The sequence below is a fragment of the Mesocricetus auratus genome, unplaced genomic scaffold, assembly GCF_017639785.1.
Source record: "Mesocricetus auratus isolate SY011 unplaced genomic scaffold, BCM_Maur_2.0 Super-Scaffold_100011, whole genome shotgun sequence".
Classification (NCBI taxonomy): domain Eukaryota; kingdom Metazoa; phylum Chordata; class Mammalia; order Rodentia; family Cricetidae; genus Mesocricetus; species Mesocricetus auratus.
Genome location: NW_024429195.1, coordinates 22,450,181 through 22,472,330, shown reverse-complemented (window position 1 = coordinate 22,472,330; position 22,150 = coordinate 22,450,181). Strand labels below are relative to the sequence as shown.

The window sequence follows — 22,150 nt, the reverse complement described above, 5'->3', positions numbered from 1 at the left end:
GAACTGAAGCTGTTGTGAGGAATGAGAGGTGTTTCCTGGTCTCTCCGTGCCCCAGGGAACAGGGGCGTCTTTCCTTTATATGGCTAAAGGAAAGGGGTCTTTGGACTTTGAGGAAGGCAAGTTGTGGGAAGACGAAGACCTTCAAGTTTGGATGAATGGTAATTGAGGATTATGTCTGAATGAGAATTGTTTTGTGGGGCACCTCTATAAGTGAAATTTCCTTTACAAAAGAGAAATTTATGTCTTGCTGTTGGTCAGGTAGGGTGAAGGCAACTCCAAGTAACCCTTAGGCCAAAGTGGCATATTTCAGTCCCGTTGTAGTCTGCTGTTTTTCTGCCTCTCGAAGGTCCTTTTACAGTCAGCACAGGGCTTTGGGCTGTTAATTCCCACCTCATGGGTGCAGTGGTTGTCCACACTACTCTGTGTGTTCACTGGAAACAACTCTCATTACACGTGTGCTGTTTTCCAGCAAAGGGGGTTGGTTGGATGGGTGGGTGAAGGGCTACCATTCTTCTGGCTTGAAAAGCTCTCCTTTTCTTTGGGAGTCATTGATATGGCAGTAAGATCATGGCTCCACAGATGGCAAGACAGTACTTTTAGTTTGGAAAAGTTTTTTAGACTTGTTGAAACAGTGTTGACTTATCTGTCCAAGTAGTCGCTGCCCACTGCCCTCTTTGATCAAGGTAGTCTTTCTTACCTGAGATGCGCTGGAGGCCTTCACTGCATTATCTGGAGGGCTGGCTGGGTGGGCTGGTTTTCTTTATATTTGGTGTGTGTGTGTGTGTGTGTGTGTGTGTGTGTGTGTGTGTGTGTGTGTGTGTGTGTGTGTGATCCTCCCCGCCCCACACACAGGATTTCTCTGTAGCTTTGAGCTTTGGAGCCTGTCCTGGAACTTATCTGTAGACCAGGCTGGCCTCAAACTCAGAGATCCACCTGCCTCTGCCTCCAGAGTGCTGGGGTTAAAGTTGTGAGCCACCACCACCCGGTTAAACAGATCTTTCTTTGAAATTTAAATTATTACTATTTTAATAATTTATTTATTTGTATGTTATGCACATTGGTGTTTTGTCTGCATGTATATCTGTGCGAGGGTGTTGGATTCTCTGGAAGAGGAGTTACAGTCAGCTGTGAGCTGCCACGTGGGCACTGGGAATTGAACCCAGGTCCTCTGGAAGAGCAGCCAGTGCTCAACCACTAAGCCACCTCTCTAGCCCTTATTTATTTATTTTTTTTATCAGTTTGATTTGTTCATACTTGTCCTGAAAAGAATCGGGTAATGAGGAGTCCCCTATTCAGTGTGGCCTTGAAGAAGTTACCTGTAAAGGAGCAGAGAGTCTGGCTCAGTGTTCCTGAAGCTGTAGCTGTGGACCTCTGAAGGGATGCAGGTGGCATGTGTCTCCTCACTACCCCACTGGCTCCTCCTAGAGCCACAGGTTGTCACTTAGTTCATCGAAGCAAAATGTGGGGCTCTTTTTAGCAGAATTTGCCAAAGAAGCCAAATCGTGCCCAGTGCAGCCCTCCAGATAATGCAGTGAGGTCCGGGCCCATCTCTGCCCCCCCCCCCCAACATACAGCATCTGTCAGGGGAGGGAGCATCGCTCCTTGCTGTGGACTGCTGTCTGCAGTGCTGGCTGCCAGGGCTGAGGAGACTCCTGGAGTAGTTGTAGTGATGCCTGGGGACTGTGGAGGGTAGGGTGACATCTCTGGGAGACCTGCCCACATGCGACTTTACCCCTCCCCCGACTCTTCACCTGGCCTGTTAATGATTTCAGCTAATTAAGTGTCTTTGGTCTTTTCACTGTTTGTAATTCAAATGCTCCTCAAGGCCCTGTGTTTGCTTTTGTTTGCAGCATCCTGGCTGCCATCTGAAGCACAACTTGATGGTCGCTGTTACCATCTTGGGTTAAGTGCTGTCTCATTGCTTTGCAGGCTGCCTGCTGTCTCCCGGGGAGATCATGAAACGAGGTCGCCTTCCCAGCAGCAGTGAGGATTCTGACGACAATGGCAGTAAGTCCTGCTTTGTTGTTCTTGGAGCCTGCTAGGGTTGGGGGTCAGTGTAAAAACATGATTTTTTAATATAATGCTTTGAATAGCCAAGGCCTTTTGCATATCGAGCAGGTCAGAGAAAGGCAAGGCCTGGAGAGAAACACATCTGAGCGTGATACTGCAGCGCGGTAACCAGATCTGTGCTGGCAAGGTTGGCTGCAGGCAGGCCTTCCGCAGGCTTCCCGTGTGTTATGCAGGGAGAAGAATTCAGTTCCAAGAGCCACTGGTGTGTCTGTTTTCATTAAACACCGTTTATGGTGCCTCACATTGCTCTCTATGAAGAGGGAACTTAATCAAAGCCAGGTAATTATTAACCAGCTCAACCTGCCCGGCCTCCAAGGGCAGGCGGAGGACTGCCCAGTGTGATGTGAGGGTACCAAGTCCGGGTTGTTCATAGATGGCGCATGAGTCCCTGCCCTTTCCCGGATGAACAGGACGGTGTTTAGTGCTGTCACTGTCTGCATCTCAGCTCTCTGGCACCCTCAGAATTTCACAGTGTAGCTGAGAACCAGGAGCGAGTTGGCTTCCAGGCAGTCAAAATAAAATGTCACACAGTGTCTGTGTGGAGGAGCTAACAGCCTGCTGAGAGCATCTCTCCCTTCAGGCCGCGGCAGGGAGTTTTGTACCTAGCTCAGTGTCTGCACTCTGGCCCATTAGCTTAGGTTTGACATTACACATTCAGCTCTGGAAGCCTTGAGAGAAAGCTTGCTGCACTGTGAGGCGGGAAGGGAGCCAGGCCTGCTTTCTAGGCACTCTGCCTCAGACATTAAGAACGGTTCTGATGTGAGCACAGCTCTCGTGATTGCTGTGGAAGTGGCGTGTAGGAACTCGAGAGGAGGTCTGGGGGGACCCAGGGAGGAGGCAGTGTTTGGGCAGGTCTAGGGATGAGAACCCTTGGACAGAGAGCGTGTGTGAAGGCTTGATGTCTTAGGTGGCCAGCAGGAGTGGACAGCCATGGAGAAGGTGGGCGTGCCACAAACCTGAAACAGCCATGCAAGTGTGGCTGTAGCTGTGGGAAGGCGTGGATGGGGCAGTCAGTGGGCTTTGAACCGAGAGTGATGGAGGGGGCAGTGTGGAGGGGAGCTTGGTCAGATCTGACAGCTGGATGAGAAACTGAAGCCAGGAGGCCACTGTCAAGGGAGGCAGGAAGTCGTCTCCAGGGGAGGGCTTGCTCTTGCTTCCTAGAGGTTCCCACTATACAAGCAGGTAAAGACACGTGTGTGAGCTTGGGGACACCAAGTTGTCTGTGAGGCCCTCAATTCGAGCTTCAGCTTCTGCTTCTTACTTCCTCTGGCAAAAGTCTGCTGTCTTTTCTTTGTCTGCCCCGTCTACTTTGGTCCTGAAGCTTTTTTTTTTCTTTCTGAGTTGGACTTTTTAAGTTTAGAAAGCTCCCATTGCAAGTTTGTTCAGGGCTGGCAAAGAGTTGAGGTGCTTGCTGTGAGCTTGGCAGCCTGAGTTCCATCACTCAGACCTCAACAGAGAACCCATTCCTACAGGTTGTCCTCTGACCTCCATACACATGCTGTGGCAGGTGTGTGTGTGTGTGTGTGTGTTTGCTCATGTATTCACAACTGTACGTACACACACACACACACACACACACACACACACACACACACACGCACACACAGACTAAAGTGTCCATCCCAAAACTGTGGCTGTGATGTGCCATTTCCTTTCTCCTCTGTTTCTGTCTGTTCATCTGGGAGGTTCAGATAGAATGCCACCAAGAACAGCTCTTGGCTACGCATGGGACTCTGGTTGTGGGGGATAGGAATGGCAGTTGCTAGAAGGTCACCTGTGTATTTGCCATGCAGTTAGTTGGTTCAGTATGGAACATATGGTAGCTGGTGGTGCTTTATGGCTGCCTGGTCAGGCTTGGTGACTTGGTAGTTATGGTGAGTGATGATAGCGGTGAGCATGTAGCTCTTATTAAATGCCAGGCCCTGTGGCAGTATCTGCATAGTTCATCTGTGGCCTTTTCCCCCTCCTTCCTTAGCAGCTAGTTCATGGTGTAGGCTTCTGCCCCTAAGCCGTGAATTGCATTGGGACCCCTCCCCTTGTATACAGCAGGGTCTGGGGAATCTTTTGCTCTTGCAGTGAGGTCCACCTGTGATAGCTTTCCATGTGCTGAGTCTTGTTTACAGCCAGGGTCTGTGCAGTGGCCACCTCCCAGCCTGTGCAGCCTGCAGGCCTGCCGGGACTTTGGCAGGATGTCCAAGTGGAGGAGAGGCAGCTGCAGACGTCAGCATGGGGCCACGGCACCAGCCACAGGCATAGCTGGGGCCTGCTGGCTTCTGAGTCTGGAGCCCATTGCTTTGTTTGCTGGCCTGGCCCTGGGGAATAGCAGTGTGGTATTTACAGTTGGGGATGGATGGGCCTTTTCTGTGCCAGGTGCGAGCCCTCATCCCCTGCAGTCATGGTTGTTGGTCTTTCTCCAACCCCTCTGGAGGCCCATCCCTGCAGTTGGATGGATAGTGCTGGGGTGTTTGTAGGCCGTGTCTGTAATTGCTAGGCTCTTGGGTCTGGGTAGCCCAGCCAAAGCCTGAAGTTATACCCTGTGCCTGGGTGTTGCCTGGGGAAGTAAGCCCTTAACTTCCGGCTTCCACCCAGGGTCCTTGGTCCTTAGGAGTCTGGCAAAGGTGGGAGTAGGGGCCACCATTTAGTTTCATTATTTCTAAAGATTTCACTTTATCTGCACAGGCTAATTAGAATAAAACATCCCTTTTGGGGCAGGAATATTGCTGGTTGTCAGACTAATTATAGTTCTGATCTATAGCCTTATATATTTTCCCTATAAAAGTAAGAAAAATTAAATACTATGCAAGGAATACTGTCAAACCTTCTGCTTTTCAGAAGGTGGGAGTAGATGGACAGTAGAGGTTCGCCTCAGGCTTTTTAGAAGGTGGGAGTAGATGGACAGTAGAGGTTCGCCTCAGGCTTTTTAGAAGGCGGGAGTAGATGGACAGTCGAGGTTGGCTTCAGGAGCTGTGGCATGTGTAGGGCTCCCTCCCAGCATAGACAACAGGTTGTTCTGATGCTGTTTGTGTAATATCACCTGGGGATTTATGTGACCATTGCTTTATTTTCCTAGGGCCAATGTACTAGGTCTGCATCCTGATGCTGGGACACTGGCCCATGGCACTCAGTATTGCTAGGCCTGCGTTACATGTTAAAGTATTACTAGACCTATGTTACATGTTACGTTGTTTTAGAATCATGTCTCGGTCATGGAGAGTCACCATTGAGGTGGTGGGGGAGGGCTCTCGTAGTCTGTGTTTAGTGGTGGTATGAGCACGGTATCCGGTTCCAGAACCTTTCTTGCACAGCGTAATCTTCTGCTACCTCTTATTTTTGGAGGTAGCAGTAGGGCCTAACCCAGAGCCAGAACAGCTTATTACATGCAACTGATCCAAAGCTCGGAGGTGGTGTGTAATATGCATTAGATTTACTCTTGAGGCTTTTCCCTTATTTTAGCTCTAGGGCAAGCCAGCAGGGCTATTTTTAATATTTCAAAGGGGAGTGCTGGTGGTGTCTGGCAGAAGCAGAAGGGGCTTGGTGCTTGCATGGGCAGGGCCTGCTGCCTGCTGTGATCTTGGAGCCTTTATAACTGTGCTAGCCCCAAATATTCTGTCCTGATGGAAACTGGGCATGGTAAAAAAGACATGCTCTTTCCCTCCTATTCTTTTCAGAATAGTTTAACAAGGCTGTTTTTACTTGGACAGTGTACATGTAGAGATTTTGACTCAGATTTGTCAATAGAAAGGACTTAGCTTCAGGTATCAATTTACTTAGGAATGAATGGCCATACTTTTTAGACATCATTGACAAGATCATTACTCCTTGATGAAGGCAAACAGGAAAGGGAACAAAGATTTACTCACTGTGTACTATGTCTTCATTTTGAGACTGGGTCTCATGGTGCCCAGGTTGCCCTCAAATGACCTTGAACTCCCGATCCTCCTGACCCCATCCCCCAGTGTTGTGATGGCAGGAGTGAAGATGCCTTTCCATGTCCTGTGGTTTCGGCTGTCAGCAGCTTGGGCATGCGAACAGAGTGGCACACCTGCTCTGCTCGGTCACTGCTGGTTTTGGTTTTGGCAGATGCCTTGTCTTTGCTGTAGTGTGAGTTACCTAGACTTTGAGGCTTCTCATTTCCTGTTTGACACACCACCCTCCGAAAAGTATTGTATGCCATGGCCGTTTAATTAGTGAGGAATGTAAGGAATTACTATTACTCTGGCCGGTCTTGAGCCTCCGCTCTCCCTGCTTTCATCCCCTTAGTTGCTAGGATGGGGGAGCATTGCATGCCCAGTCCAAAGCTGCTGCTGATGTTGGAGTAGGAGCATCCTGATGATGCTGCCCTCCAAGGGCACCCAGGCTTGGAGAGTACGGCACAGGGGAGGGCGCTGCTGTAGGACAAGCCAGGGAGTGGCTTGGGTCCTTTTGGATGGACAGGTGGTCCGCAGGGGAGCCCCACCCACCTGCTGCTGAATGCTCTCGTTTTCAGGGAGCTCAGAAACATCTTTGTGTTAAGTCAGACAGGAGTGTGTCTGCCGTCTTCAGCTCTAGGCTTACTGTGATAGTTTCCAAAGAGCAACAGCCAGTGAGTGACTCTCCTGAACAACACTTAGGTAGAAAATTTATCTACTTTTCAAAAATCTGTTGACTGAGGATTTGCTGTGTGTGCGTGTACTGACAAAGTCTGCCTTATGCTTGCATATTCTCTCTGGAACAGGGACTGTGTTAAATAGGAAGGTCAGAGGATGGAGGCCTCCAGCAGAGATGCTGGAGCAGGGAGTTGACCTTGTTCTCTGGGGTCCCCATCGAAGTCTAGGATTTCTGTGTGGAAGGTGGCTGCAGTCCTTACTGAGAATGGTCTGCCCTGTTAGTGGTGATGGCCTTCTCATAGTTTCCTGACGGGTAACTTATGTACAGCAAGCTGCACATATTTAAGTGTGTGCTTGGAGAGGTTTAGCCATGCTAACATTTATTATGTCATCAAAATCAAAATAATCTGTCCCTCCAACTCTGCCCCAGGCAGCCAGTGATCTGCTGTCAGTCTCGATTAGCCTTCCTTTTCCTGAACCTTACATCAGTGCAGCGCACCTTTTCCTGGGCTGGGTTCTCTCATTTAGTGTAATTATGTCAGTATTTATCCCTGGTACACGAAGCAAGTGTTTCACCCATCTGTTTATAATGCGTCCCTTTTTATTGCTGGCTAGTGTTTCATTGAAGGGATGTGTCATAGTTTATTTGTCCCTTTGCAGTCTGGTGGTAGATTTTTAGATTATTTCTGGGTTTATTTTTATTTTGGGGGAATCATAATATGTTTACATCACTTCTCCTTTCCTTCTCCAAATCTGCCCATATCTCCCCCCCTTTTAAACTCATGGCTTCCTTTATTGTTGTTGATGTATGTGTGTGTGTGTGTATGTATGTATGTATATATACATATGTACATGTACATGTGCATTTCTAAGTGTATAAACAGAACATGCCCAGTCTTTACAGTATTCACTTATGTGTATGATGTTCTCATGGCTGACCATTTGATACAGGATAACCAGTTGGTGTGCTCTTCACTGGGGAAGACTGTTTCTATTGCTCTATGAATTCCTTCACTGGGGAAGACTGTCTCTATTGCTCTATGAATTCCTTCACTGGGGAAGACTGTCTCTATTGCTCTATGAATTCCTTCACTGGGGAAGACTGTCTCTATTGCTCTATGAATTCCTTCACTGGGGAAGACTGTTTCTATTGCTCTATGAATTCCTTCGTTACCTGCCAATCTTTGTCCAGGGTTGAGGCTTCATGGTCGTTTCCCCATGTCTCTTGCTGCTCTTGCTCAGCGCGTGTTTAGACTGACATAGGAGGTAATCTCAGAGCAAACTCCCTGGTCCTCTGGCTCTCACAGTCTCCGTGCCCTCTCTTCTATAGTGTCCTGGAGCCTTAGGTGCTGGGATTGTGTGGCACATTTATCAGTTGTCACTGCGCTCCCTGACTCTGCATTTTGGTTGCTTGTGGTCTCTGTCTTGCATAGAAAACTTTCCTTGATGAGGGCAGAGAACCACTGGTTTTTAGTTGTAGTAAGTGAGCTATTGAAAATATTATGTCAGTGGTAATTTGAATTTAAGTTCTTTTCCAGTCTTCTGCAAATAAATTTTAAAGGGCAGTGTGTTTCTTGTGCTCATTCTTGTATGATATTGATTGACACCAGGTAAAGTAAGAGGGTCCAACTGGCAACTGGTTAATATGGAGTAACCGGCTTGTAGCAGCCTTGGGTGTCTTTGTTTTTGAGACAGTTTCTTTTTGTAGCCTTGGCTGTCCTGGACTCACACTGTAGGCCAGGCTGAGCCTTGAACTCACAGAGATCTGCCTGCCTCTGCCTCTCGAGTGCTGGGATTCAGGGTGTACACCTCCACTGCCCGGCTTGGATGTCTGTTTTAAAAGCAAATGTAGTACAAACAGATTTTCAAGATTTGCAGTTTCCTGGTTTTGCAGTCTGAGCCCACACAATTCCAGACTTCACTGGAAGCTCAGATTGCTTGGCAGGCGTCCTGACATCCCAACAAGACACAGAAAGGAGTGTGAAAGCCGAGAGTGGACAAATGGAGTTTCTGCTTCAACTCTGGAAGTCTGAGGACCCTCCACTGCCTGTCTAATGGTCATGTGTAAAGCCCAGCAAAGGGATGAGTCTTCTATAAAGCCTTTTGCTTGTTTGATTCCCTATGTATAACTATTTCCAGAGCAATTTAAAGGACAGGGTTTAGGCTGGGCTCAAGCACTTCCCCAGCGCATGCAAGGCTTGGGCTCTGTCCCCAGCACCACCAAGAACAGCAGAAGGGATCATCACTTTCTGCCCAGTCTGGGACCTCTCGGAATCGCATGTCTGCCTGTGCTCCCCTCCTTTACAGCCTGTGGACCTGGAGTGTGGCTTTCTTTTTTCAAGTGTTTGTTTTATTTGTATGGCTGTTTTGTCTGTGTACTGTATGTATGCCTGCCAGAAGAGGGCGTCAAAGCCCCTGGAACTGGAGTTTCAGTTGACTGTGACCCATCATGTGGGTGCTGCGGATTGAAGCCGGATCCTGCAAGAACAGCAAGTGCTATTAAGATAACACCCGGGCACCTCTCCAGCCCTTACACAGTGAGGGTAGCCCCACAAGTGACCGAGCCACGAAACACTTGGCAACAGTAAAAGGTTTCTAAGTGTGCAAAAAAGTAAAGGGGCAAATAGTGACCAAACTGAAAAATGTAGATTCTCCGTGTTGTGACGTAGCAAGTATTCAACCAAAACTTAGTTCCTTACATAAAAAGTAGCACCTTTATTACATTTATTACAATGCACATTTGCTTTTGTCAGTAAATATAGAAAAACGTGTTTGCTAATGGATGTTTTTAAGCTGAATTTCTTTGGTTTGTAGTTGGCAAATGTTTGATTTTGTTTTGTACCTATTTTATATACCTATATATACTTAGAGTTGTGAATGGGAAGGTGTGTGATCCCTATGCTAAAGGAGGGCCTTGGTCCTCAGAGTCCTCTGTGGACTTCAGGAACCACCCAGCCACTTCTTTCTCTGTGATGACGAGCCTTGGAATTTCTGCAGGTGTGTCTCATTCCCACTGCTCACTCTATTCCCCCCACCCCGTGTGTGTGTGTGTGTGTGTGTGTGTGTGTGTGTCCGTGTGTCCGTGTGTCCGTGTGTCCGTGTGTCCGTGTGTCCGTGTCCCTGTGTCCGTCCGTCCGTCCGTCCGTCCATTCATTTTGAATCTAAGTACCATTATTGCTGTGAAGTTGGGACTGGAACTTAGGGCCTGGAGAATGCGAGGCGAGCACTGTACACTAGGCTACACACCAGCCTCACTTCCTTCAGAATCTTCTGAAGTAGTCACAGGAATGTCGTGAGTCACCTGTAAGTCTCATTCCACAGATGTTACAGCAGCTAGCTGATTTAGTAAAGGGTGGCTCAGGGACTTCCCTGTCAGAGCCCGCAGTCCCATGAGTGGTCACTGAGACCTGGGTGAGGCATATGTGCAGGATCTGTCCTAAGTCTGGCCGCATCTGTCTATAGATTCTGTGGCAGTAAGGGTTTGAGTGACAGGTGGTTTCCCTGGTAAAATGGTGGCCTTCTTGGAATTTTGCTCTTTTAACATTGTTAGGTTTTGTCAGTTTCTGAGAAATGATAAGGTAGATAGATATTCAGTGCCCGGATGCTGTAGTTACAGACAGGAGGCTGAAATGAGTTATCAGCAGGTTAGGCAAAAAGTGAAGGTGGTTGGGACACCTATTTCTGCTCTGACTGCAGTGTGACACATGGGGAAGAGGCCATTGTGGTTGTCCACCTGACAGACAAGTAGGAGCCAGGGCCAGTGGTGGGGGTGGCAGGAGGAGCTAGTGTTCTGAGGCATTGCAAGGCTAGCTTGTGACTTGGCCACTGACTGGCTGTGTTCTGAGCGGGAAGAAGGAGTCTAGATGACTTGTGGGTTTCTGACCTCAAGGAGCAAAGGTGGTGGACTCATCTCAGGAGGTCGAAATGGCTCAAAGCCTGGAGCTTGGTTTTTATGTTGCAGAGTTAGCCGATCTTAGAATGACTGAGAAGTTGATGTCTATCACCAGGGTGACACTGGGTCTGCATTGAGTCCAGAGGGAACTTAGTCGTTCTTAGACTAAGCTAAGGATGTCACAGGCTGGCTTGGGTTCTGGTTAGAGACTCAGCTATGGAGGAGCTGCTTGGAAGTGGAGAAACCCAGAGAATAAGGACCCCAGGAAGAAAGGCCGTGTGGCAGAAGGGGTGTTTCAAGGCAGGAGGAGCTCTCGGTGCTGCCCAGACGTTTCAGGCCCTGGGAGTGCTCAGTCTTGGTGGCACTTAGGATACCTGGGTTTCCTGGTGAGAAACCTTCGGAGGGGGTTGGAGCACCTGGGGAGAGAGGTGACGTTAAAGCTGTGTGGAGGTTTTCTGCTTTTTAGGGAATGCTAAATTTCTGTGCTTTGTGGAGGCAGACTTTTTTTTTTTTTTTTTTTTAGTGTTTTGGGCATGGCCTTAGGTTGAGCCCAGTGACCTGGCATAGACACTTTAATGAAGAATTAGGGAATGTTTTCTAATTGGTTGTACCAGTGCGGTGCAGCCTCCACTCCTGGAGTATGCTGTGGTGCTCTCTCTCTCCTGTTCATGAAACAGAGCACCCTGCACACAGGCCTGTTTGGAAAACGACAGGAAAGAAGGAACTGTACGAGGGCCGGGGGCGCATTGCAGGCTGTCACTGGAGGCGTATTATTGGAGTAGAACCCCTGACACTCACGTGACCTGCACAGTTTTTTCTTGTCCGTGTGCTGTGTGTGTGCATACATGTGAGGATATGCTCGCCTGTGTGGACAGACGTGGAGGCCAGAGGTTGATGATGGAAGGCTGCCTCTGTTTTCCACCTTACTTTTGGGGCAAGGTCTTTCACCAACCCTGAAGCTCAGAGTTACACTTACTGGCTGGCTGGCCTTGCTCGCACCCACAGCCATGCCAGCTTCTTCCTGGGACGATGGGGGTCTGCACTCAGGTCCTCATGCTCTTGCAACTAAACTAGAACGTCACCACTGAAACCCTGACCCTGTGTGTGTGTGTTTTAATGGTTCCTGTTTGGATATTTGTTTCCTTAGGCTTGTCAACGACGTGGTCCCAGCATTCCCGATCCCAGCACGGGAGGAGTGCCTGCTCTAGACATGAAGATCGAAAGCCTTCTGAGGTACTTCTGAGTGCTTGCTTGCCTTGGTCATGTGTGCTCTACATATGTGTGCGTGCCAACCTGCTGCCCACATGCCTGCCTCATGCTGTGCAGGTCTGGGCAAGTTCTTTAACCTCTATGCACCACATCGCACCCCGGGAAGATGGCGAGAAGCATCTTCATTGGAGTCTCCGGTGGAGTAAGTGGGCTAGCACACATAGGCTCGTACATGGATATGGTGTGCTGTGAATGTTAGCTATTATTATTGATTCTGTTCTTTTTCCCTTTCCTGTTCTGTCTTCGCTGGCTCCCAACAGCTTTTCCTCTGGCCAGGAGATGAGGTGGTTGAGCTGCTGCCAAGTCATTGCCAGCCTCAAGTTAGTTTTAGCCATGAGTTTGTGGCTTATTTGGCAACAACCCAGTGTAATTTTGGAAGTTTTGTTTTGGGGATTATGCTTAAGGCTTCCCCCTCCTTCCCAATTTGTTTCACATTTTATGTTTCCCGGGTGCCCTACATTTTCTCGTTCATTTTCCCTGCTGAAGTTGTTTTTAGAGGCATCTCCCTGTTGGCCTTGGTTGGTTGGGGCCCCCATTGCCCCGAGATCTGTTTTCTCTACAACCCCCTCTAGAATCTGAGGATTCAAAGCCAGGTGTGCGAGCCTGTCATCTTTCTCAGGGAAAGCTGTGGGAAACTTCTCTTGGCATCTCGCTTTTTGTGGGATGACCTCATCTGGCTTATGGTGTAGTGGCCACACAGTGACAGGTGTTTCTCCGAGGCTCTTCCCAGGCTGTCCTAGGATACTGGAGAATGATTTGTCCAGGGGCAGAGGAGTTTGTTGGTGATGGAGTAACACTGCCTACCAGGAACCACTTCCGTGGTTGGGTGTGGAAAATGCTGCGGGCCTTGTGTCCATCTTGACCTTCACTCCCGTGTATGACCTTGGAACCCCTCTGCTGCGGTACTTCCTTCTCTTCTTAGATCCCGAGTTGTCTCTGTAAGTGCACTGAACCTTTTTGATGTCTACACTGCTGTTGCTTGGGCCTAGCAGTGTGATGGAGACCTCTGGGCAGCCGGCATGCACTCTGTCCTGGGAGAGCAAGCTGTTTCCTGGGTAAAGCACCCGGGTTACCAGCCCACCTGCCCTTGGTCGACTCCACCACCTGAACTTTGGGCCAGGGCCTCTCCAAGGTCTCTAGGAATGGGGCTGCCTTTTCTCGTCTCCTTCCCCAGGCTGATCGCCTTTCTGGCAGATTTGCTTTGTACAGCTTAGCTGGACTCTGTTTTACCATTTGCCTTGTGAGGGTATGGACTCATGGCTCTGACCTTGAAGGCCTTTTGGGGTGGGGCGGTACTGGGCTTATCTCCAGATCCGGGGCTTTGTGCCCCAGGGGACCTTATGTTCTACGTGGTCTTTGCAGAAGGTGCATAGCCAGGCTGTTGGTTGATGGGCCTGCAGAAGTTAGGAGTGGAATCCTGGGGAAGTCCAGGATTGAAAATGACAGCCAGAGGAGTGGCCTTTTTCTTTAGACACTACCTCATTCTTTCATAAGACAGGGTTTATCAGAGAAATCAATTGCCAGCCTGCAAAGCCAGCAGGCATGCCGTGTGATCCACGCTTAGCAGCACCAGGAAGCTTCCTGTCCTGAGTGAGGGAGTGAGGCTGTGTACACGGAGGACAGCTCATTCTGTGCCTGGTGTGTGGTGGGGCCTGCTGATGCCGAGGCCAGAGTTTCCTTGTCCACCCTCAGATGAGCGGCCTGAGGAGAAGGCCGGAGAGGGAAGCAGCTACGGAGCCCTGGCTGCCAGACAGGGTGTGCTGTACTGTCGGTCAGCACAGCTGATGTGAATGCCAAGTGCCCAGGAGTCCCCAGGGCAGGGAGCAAGGCTGGGGTGTCATTCCTGCAGTGTCCTTTTCTTTGTTGCTTCTTCATGATGAGTTGGGTGCTTTCTTTCTTGGTAGATGGACAGGAGCGTTGAGTGTTGATTGCAGTGAAGACAGGGTTCTGTTTCTCCACACACACCGCTTCCTGGGTAGAAGTTACGACATCCTCTGACTTGGTTCCATAGTGCCCTGTTGTTGGACTCCTAAATGTTTGCAGGCTTGCATTTCTGCCTGGTGTTAGCAAATGTGAACTCGGCTCTCACCAGCTACCTGCCCTAAATGTTAGCCCCTCAGGAGGTGGGCTGGCTGGCAAGTTAGTGACCTCTACCAGGTGGTTCTAGGTTTTTGCCTTGAGGTTATTTGGCTAATGAAGTTTTGTTTTTAAACATGGGCACCAAAGAGCACACCCGAGTGACTTGTCTTCATTCCCTGAAGGATTTCCAAGGCTTGTGTTCAGCAGCCCTTGGTGAATTGAGAGGTCTTAGAGAGGGGAACAGTTGTGTCGATATAGGCGCTGCTGCCTCTGCTTGTGCTGACTGAGGGAGCTGGAGCCACCCAGGCCTGGGTGAGGGAAAGGAGAGTCAGGTGAAGGGTTTCTGTAACAGGGCCGACTTACTCTGTGTTGATACAGTGACCTTGTTATGGGCGGCTCTATGGTACTTCGCTGCTGCCAGTGCTCAGAAATGAGTGCGGACATCAACTGTCAGTGTTCCTTTCTTCCTCCAGGTGTTTAGGACTGACCTGATCACTGCCATGAAGTTGCATGACTCCTACCAGCTGAACCCCGACGAGTACTACGTGCTGGCGGATCCCTGGAGACAGGAATGGGAGAAAGGGGTCCAGGTGCCCGTGAGCCCGGGGACCATCCCGCAGCCCGTGGCCAGGTAGAGACACCCTGAGGAGGCACACATCTCTCTCTCCTCCACTGCTTGTTCCTCCTGAGGGGGGAGTTCTTGAGTGAGCACTGCCATGCCGTGAGGCCTGAGGAGAGGTGGAAGTGTGGTGGTTCAAGCCCTGGGGGGGGTGAGCCAGAGGGCAGCGGGCTTCTGAGCCTCACGAGAGGCAGTGCTCTCTCCCTGGAGAATAGAAGGTCCCAGCGACTGGCTGCGTTTCTCTCTATGCATTCCATAGGATTCAAGAGTGGCTTTGTGGGCAGTGGTGGCCTCGGCGCTTCCCAGGCCTGCTGATTGTGTTTCAGGAGATGACAGGGATGGCAGTGAGTTAGATAACAGATTTGCTTGACTAGTTCTGCCATGGACAGACTCTTTCTGGATGCTGGTGTTTTCTCTTGACCTCCTGACACTCACCTCACAGCGTGTCTCCGTGACGTCTTCTGAGATGGGCTGAGGCGTGTTGGTGCCTTTTTTCCAGTTAACCTTTTGGTGTGGTGTGTCCTCTGACAGGATGGAGTGAGTGCCCAGTAGCTCTGCTGGCATCTGGCTCTGCTGCCGTAGTACCCGCTGGCTCCTTGCTGTGGGGAATAGTCTTTTACTGGGGACAAGTATGGGCCAAATTCACCTCTTGCTCCTTAGTCCATGTTTCCCTACATACTTGATTGATTTGATTGTCATCATTTTGGGATCTCTGAAGAGTATGGAATGTTGATGGATGTTCAAATTATCTTGTAGTCCACTGTGGCTAGGCAGGCATAGGCAACCACCAGGAGTCACCTTTGGATGAGGGTCTTGGCCTGTGAAGCAGGGCTCATGGAGTGCTGGGTGCATATAGTCCCCTTTGACCAGCACCAGGAGGCTCTGAGTCTTGGAAGCCTGTGCTGGATGGTTCTGGGTAGTGCTGAGTCAGCATGGAAATGCCCAATAGATCGGAGCTTTGCATTCGACACCTGCTCTTGCTCAAGTAGGAGAAATGAATCCCTTCAGTTTGCCCATCTCTGTCACACAGATAGGTTCATCCTGTCAGTTTCAGGGTGATAAAACCTGTGAACTCTGGGCACCCTGTTGGTGTGAGTGCGCATGGTGGGAAACCCCGTGACCTCAGCGCCTGCAATGGGCAGAGCCCTCAGCTCCTGCCTGGAGCTGCCTTGTTCGTTTTTTTTGCGCTGTTCCTTAGTTTGGCAAGGGTGAAGTTGGCAAGCCCTTCTCCAGGTGTTCACAGACTGTGAGAGAATGATAGTAGAAGAATTGTTCTGGGGTTTTGCTCAGTCTTATTGGAAGGTGAGGGTTCAGAGCTGTCTCCTGTGGTCGGCAGCATGCGCTGTGTACACCTAGACTGTCGCTGTTCTTGTCATTTCTGTTCTGAGAACTCTGCTTAGCAAGGTCTGTCGGATTCTAACAACTTCCAGGTGGAATGAGCACGCCTGATTAATGGGAAGGGAATTAGAAATCAAGTATGGAAAAAAACGTGGGGTGGTGGTAGGGTAGGGTTGTGCTAGGAAGAACAGCTTTTGAAGACTGCAGCATCTACTTCTGCTTTGGCATTAGGGCCTTTAGAGATTTCTAGCTGGGGGTGTTGCGATATTTGGGTTTTAAGCCTATAATCTTTATGACCACAGGAGTGGTCTGGGCTTGGGGATCGGAGGAAGAAGTTGTGTCTGGGCTTTGAAACTTTCTTGTACATGGCAGAAAGGGTAATCTGGGTATTTGTTTTCTTGTTACCAGGGTTGTGTCTGAAGAGAAGTCTCTCATGTTCATCAGGCCCAAGAAGTACATAGCATCTTCTGGCTCTGAGTCTCCAGAGTTGGGCTACGTTGATATCCGGACACTGGCGGACAGCGTGTGTCGCTATGACCTCAATGATATGGATGCTGCATGGCTAGAACTAACCAATGAAGAATTTAAGGAGATGGGTGAGACTGTGTTATTACTTAGTTCTGTCCGTAGTGATTCATGGAGTCCTGTGAGAGGTTGAAGCTGCTTTTGTCATCTCAGAATCCCAGCTGTTGGGAGACCGCTTTATTTGGTTCCAGCACATGTGATGCGACACAGAGTCCACTTGGGGCTCCTAGAGCAGTGGTGGGCTGATGAGGGATGGCTCCATGGCTGCGGTGACTGGATTCCCGTCCCGCTCTGCTCCCACCCTGAGTTACTATACAGGAACCAGGGAGATGAGTAGGAGGTCTGCTTCAGCGCCCTGCCCCCACGTTCCCGTTGTGATACAATGCCACTTCCCACCCCCCACCTACAGCCTGCTGATTCTCCGAGTGAGCCTTAAAGCCCGCTCCAAACCCTCTTGAGTTTCCCTGTTTACACTCTTCTGACTTTCTTTGAGTGAGGTGTGGCCCTGGCTGACAGTGTGGACTTTGGTGGTCTCTCCTGGTTGGACCTTCAGACCTCTTACCTGTGTTTCCTGGTGTCGAGGATGGGGTGGGACATAGGTCTCCTCACATTCCAGCCTTCCTTTCCCACGGTTGTTCTGAATGCTTGCCTTGACGCACTGGACTCTGTGAAAGACTACGTTAGTGTTGCGGAAGCAGGGTGGGAAGTGATGGCATGGGCTATCTGTTCTCCAGCGCATAGGAAAGTCACGTGTGTTTGGCTGCCAAGGCTGGAAGGGCAAGCCAGGGCTGTTTGAAGGTTGTGTGCCCAGTCCTCAGCCTGGACTCTGACAGCAGCTTGTCCTGCTCTTGAGTCCCACCCAGTTGGATGGGACTGACTGGGATTGAGCTGGGAATGTTGGTATGTCCTACTGGTTAGTTACGTAGGTGTGTCGACTCAGTAGACGTTCCTGCTCTTGTTCCCTGCTTTAAGTATTAGTGATCAGAACAGTAGCAAGCCTTGGGTGGCTTTAGAATCTGTTTAGAAGGCTCTGGGGGTGGTATATTATATGTGATATATATATGTGATTATATATATATGTATGTATCTGAGTGGTGTATTATGTGTGGTTGATGTATCTGAGTGCTATAGTATGCCAGTGTAGAAGATGCAGTTGTGTTTTTCTTTTGAGTTGGCCAAATGCTTTACACTGCCTGTCTAAAACTGCTAAAGACAGTGTGAAGCTTTTGACCATCTGTAGGTGTCTGTCCAGTCCAGGGTCCTATCCAAAGAGTCAGCCGAAAGTCTGGCTTTGCCGTGGTTTAAATTGTAAGAACTCACTTGGCTAGGGCATTAGGTAAGATAAACTAACTTGGCAGAATAAATCATGTCCTTTGATACAGATTGAACACCAGTTTAAAGATGTCTGTTCCAGCTGCTACTGACCTTTCTATGGTAAAGGTACATTAGAAGGTAAAGCCAAGTTAGGCCCTGGGTGAAAAACGCCCTGTGAAAACATTTCATAATTTTAATTAGTTGCTTCCCGAGTGTGTGCAGTGCTTACCACTGTACATTTTCAGTATTTTCTCCCTTAAAGAAGAGATGTATCTGTGTGTGTGTGTGTGTGTGTGTGTGTGTGTGTGTGTTTATGTGTTTATGCCTGTGCGCGTGCACTTGGCATGGGTGCATGTGGGTGCTTCTTAGGGGTTCAGAAAAGGTGATTGGACCCCTGGAGTGGGAATCCCACGTGGTTGTGAACTGCCCTACATTGATGCTAGCCACTGAACTCAGGTTCTCTGAAAGAACAGCTGCTTTTAGCCCATCTCCAGTCTTTAAAAACTTGAAAATGTGATGGTTTTCATTTTTATAATAATGCATATAGGTTGTAGGCTCAAGTGCTATTTCCCCATCTTTAAGTTTGTCCCCTCCCCCTTCCACGTCTCATCATATAGCTCACGCTGGCCCGAGACTCGTTATTGTTGAGTTCTTGTATTACAAAGTGAGAGCTCCATACCTGACTCCTGAGAATTTCTTTAGAGAACTCCTTTCTTTACAAATATTTTCATTATAGGCAATTTGGAGAACATCTGCAAATAGAAGAAAATAGCCCTTTTCCCGCCACTAAGGCCACAATAGCCACTTTCTGTTTTTTGTTTTTGTTGTTATTATTTTGTTTTTCTTTTTGCAAGGCTTTATTTTAATTATGTATGTGTCTGTGTGGGTGTGTGCAGGTGCCAGGGTAGGTCAGAAGAGGGTTTCAGATCTCTGGGATCTGGAATTGCAGACAGGCAGTTGTGAGGCGCCTGACAGAGGTGCTGGGAATCTAGCCCAGGCTCTTTGCCGTAGCAGTAACTGCTTGACCACTGAGCGCCCTCAAGTTATTTTTGATGGTTCTTATAGAAGTGTGTTGTATTTGACTCATAGTGAACTGACTTCTTTGCTCCAGACATTTCCTCGTGTTTGCCTTTCGTGGATCTGATTATGCCTGTCAACTTGGTGAATTCAGAGTGGAGAAGGATAAAGCCAGTTAAAGACATTTGGATGTTTGCTGTGAAATTTGCTTCAGGGAGCTGTTTTAAGCAGCAAGAAAGAAAATTACAAAAAAAAAAACAAAAAACAAAAAACAAGAAACAAAATAAAACCCCAAACCTGAAACAACAAAATCCAAACACTATAGTATGTGGTCCTAACTTTCTAAGTTAAATTAGTGCCATAGCAACAGTGGTGCATCTAACAGTGTGCATATTTATATCCTAGCCTGCCTCTGAGATGGTCGGGAGGGCTTGCTTCTTTATTGCATCTTCCATATGGAACACTCTGGAATGGAGGTGCTCATCTGTGGTTTGGTCTGAGTCACTTGATGGAGGTTTCTCTGGCACTCAGATTTTCTTTATTTATGTTTTATTTAGGCGTTTAAACACACCAATGTTGTTTCATTATAGTAATTATTAATGTGCACTTAGTCAAGTGTCTGTGTGTTTTCCTCTAGGGATGCCTGAGCTAGATGAGTATACCATGGAAAGGGTCTTGGAGGAATTTGAACAACGATGCTATGATAATATGAATCATGCCATAGAGACAGAAGAGGGCTTGGGGATTGAATACGATGAAGATGTTGTCTGTGATGTCTGCCAGTCTCCTGATGGTGAGGATGGCAACGAGATGGTATTCTGTGACAAGTGTAACATCTGTGTGCATCAGGTAAGTGGGCCAGCAAAGCCCAGAGAGAAGTTTCCTGGGGTCCTGGGGTGAGCCTGTCTGCTAGCCTGTGCTTTCTGGAGCCCAGGATGCTTCCAAATGGGGCCCCATCCTCACAGTTGTCCTATTGCTAACCCCAATCTCTGCCTTTACAACCTGAAGGCACTAGAATCCAAGTGTGAACACTGAAAAACGAATCCTTGAAAAGGGGGTTAAACTCTCCATTAGTTTCCTAAGTACCGCAAGTGGGGTGACTAAAAACAGTGGGAACTATCTCAGGAACATGTAGTTCTTTCTTGTCTCTTCTTGCCTTACTTGTCAGCCCTTGATGTTCTTGGCTGGCAGTTACCTTTAGTGCTCATGCTGTTTTCCCTGAGTGTCTATCTTTACAGGGTTATCTTCTTATACAGTCCCTAGTCCTGTTGGATTAGGGGCCTGCCCACAACAGTGTGGTCTCATTCCAAGTAGCGTGTCCAGTGACTATTCCTAAAGGTCACTTTTCAGGTAGTGGTGTAGACTTGAGCCTATCTTTTGGGGGATATAGGATAATCCAATAGCATTAATATGTGTTCTCATATAAATTTAGCTATTGGAGGAAGGTCAGGCACCCCTTTTATTTTTCATTTTAGACTTTAATTTTATGTGTGTGGATGTTTCGCCTGCATGTATGTCTGTGTATAGCTGTGCCTGGTGCCCACAGAGGTCAGAAGAGTGCATCAGATCTCCTGGGACTGGAGACACCTTGTGGTGCTGGGAACTGAACCTGGGTCCTCTGCGTGAGCAGCCAGAGCTGTTAACTGCTGAGACATCTTTAACTCCAAGAAGCCCTTTTCTTGAGTGTTATTTCAAGATGGAAGTAGAATATGGTGGTTGTTTGTCACTGTCCTTTCCTGCGGTGAAGGGGGGGCACTGGGCAATTTACAAAACTTAATCACAGATGCAGGGCCTCCGACCACTCATTTAACTTGAGATTTTTTATTATTATTTATTTTTTTGTGTGTATGTCTGTATGAGTGAATGTCCAAGGGAGCCCCGAGAGGATGTCAAAGACAATCCCTGGGGCTGGGATTACAGGTTGTGAGCTGCTCTGAGCCAAACTTGGGTTCTTTGCAGGAGCAGCAAATGTTTTTAACCACTGAGCTGCCTCAGATTATTTCACTTTTTAATACAGCAATGAAGTGTCGTGGGTTTGTGTGGGGACAAGTGCACTGGGATTCAGAGAGGTGTCCATCAGTGACACTGAAAATTTTTTTTTTTTTTTTTTTTTTTTTTTTGGTTTTTACGAGACAGGGTTTCTCTGTATTGTTTTGGAGGCTATCGGTCCAGCCCAGCCTCGAACTCACAGAGATCCGCCTGCCTCTGCCTCCGAGTGCTGGGATTAAATACGTGCACCACTACCGCCCGGTTAGGGACCATATTTCTAAATCCCCTACCCCTGAAGGTCTGGATTTGTTGTACAATTTACCCTGGTAAGATAACTCTGTGTTTTTGCGATGCCTCTCTCAATAATAAACTAGAGGGCAGTGTGCAGCAGAGCAGGAAACAGACTGCATATACCACGGTTGATTAGCATGTTTCCGACAAGAAATTATAAAACTCCAAGCCTTGGAGCTGGAGTGACAGATCTGCTCTTCCACAGCACACTCTGCGACAGCTCACAACTGTCGGTGACCCCAGCCCCGTCTGTGTCTCTAACCTGGAGACGCTGCAGACACATGGTGCACAGACACATGTGCAAGGAAAACACCCATACACACAACAAAAAATAATGGAAAAACGTGGGACTTATTTATTTGACATAAGTATTAAGACATACTGAAACAATCTTGCTCCTTAGGTTTTCTAATTTCTATGTTGACAAAGACCGAGGCTATTTACTATTAATGAGTGACACTGAAGTTTAAAGCAAACTTTAAAAAAAGTGGACTAGTTGCTTGGGTGACCTCTGAACTTTGTGTTTTGTTATTGTAATTTGAGGTCATCATGGCAGGTCGGAAGTTCAGTGTGTAGACCAGTGTAGCTTCCTACTGAGACAGTCCTCAGGAGTGCTGAGATCGCCCATGCTCACGTCCATACCCTGGAGGTCTTGATTACCCTTTTGTCTGTAATTTACCTCTAGGGCTTGACAGAACTGAAAACTACATCAGCTGTGGCCTTGTTTCAGCCCGCTTTCACAGGAGTCTTGACCATAGTGTTTTGCTGTAGTCTATTTTGTATCTCTGGACTTTCAAATGGTCAAAGAGTGTCCTTGGTGGCGGCCACTGTAGTCTCTGTGGTGGTGGTGTGTTAGGATGGGAAGCCGCGTGACCACCATTGTTGCTGGCGCTTCCCACTTACCTGAGGACCCTGTGTCCTTCTGACATTTGCTCTGTTACAAGATTTCTGCTTGAAATCTGGCTGGGCTCTGTGCTTTAGAAGTGGAAGTTGATGTCAGGCTGCCTGCCAGCGCCTTAGCTTGTAGGTGGCAGAGTTGGCCCTGGTACTCGGGTTTCAGTTTCTTCTGCTCTTGACATACTTAATGTTCACTTCATTTTTCTTTTGGTGGAACCCTTCATGATTTGTCTCTAAGGCATACTTAATTAGTGTAGATACGCC

The 22,150-nt window shown here is 48.4% G+C and overlaps 1 protein-coding gene across 5 annotated transcripts in view; it reads left to right on the top strand.

Moving 5' to 3' along the window:
* Jade1 (jade family PHD finger 1) overlaps positions 1 to 22,150 on the top strand; it is a 55,790-nt gene that overhangs the window by 14,900 nt on the left and 18,740 nt on the right. For all 5 annotated transcript variants that reach the window (XM_005069676.4, XM_013113091.3, XM_040754456.1 and 2 more), the window contains exons 2-6: positions 1,930 to 2,007; positions 11,696 to 11,781; positions 14,370 to 14,527; positions 16,262 to 16,449; positions 19,347 to 19,558. In XM_005069676.4, the coding sequence (XP_005069733.1) occupies positions 1,956 to 2,007; positions 11,696 to 11,781; positions 14,370 to 14,527; positions 16,262 to 16,449; positions 19,347 to 19,558 (696 nt within the window). In that variant the 5' untranslated portion in view covers positions 1,930 to 1,955. The remainder of the gene's footprint in view (positions 1 to 1,929; positions 2,008 to 11,695; positions 11,782 to 14,369; positions 14,528 to 16,261; positions 16,450 to 19,346; positions 19,559 to 22,150) is intronic.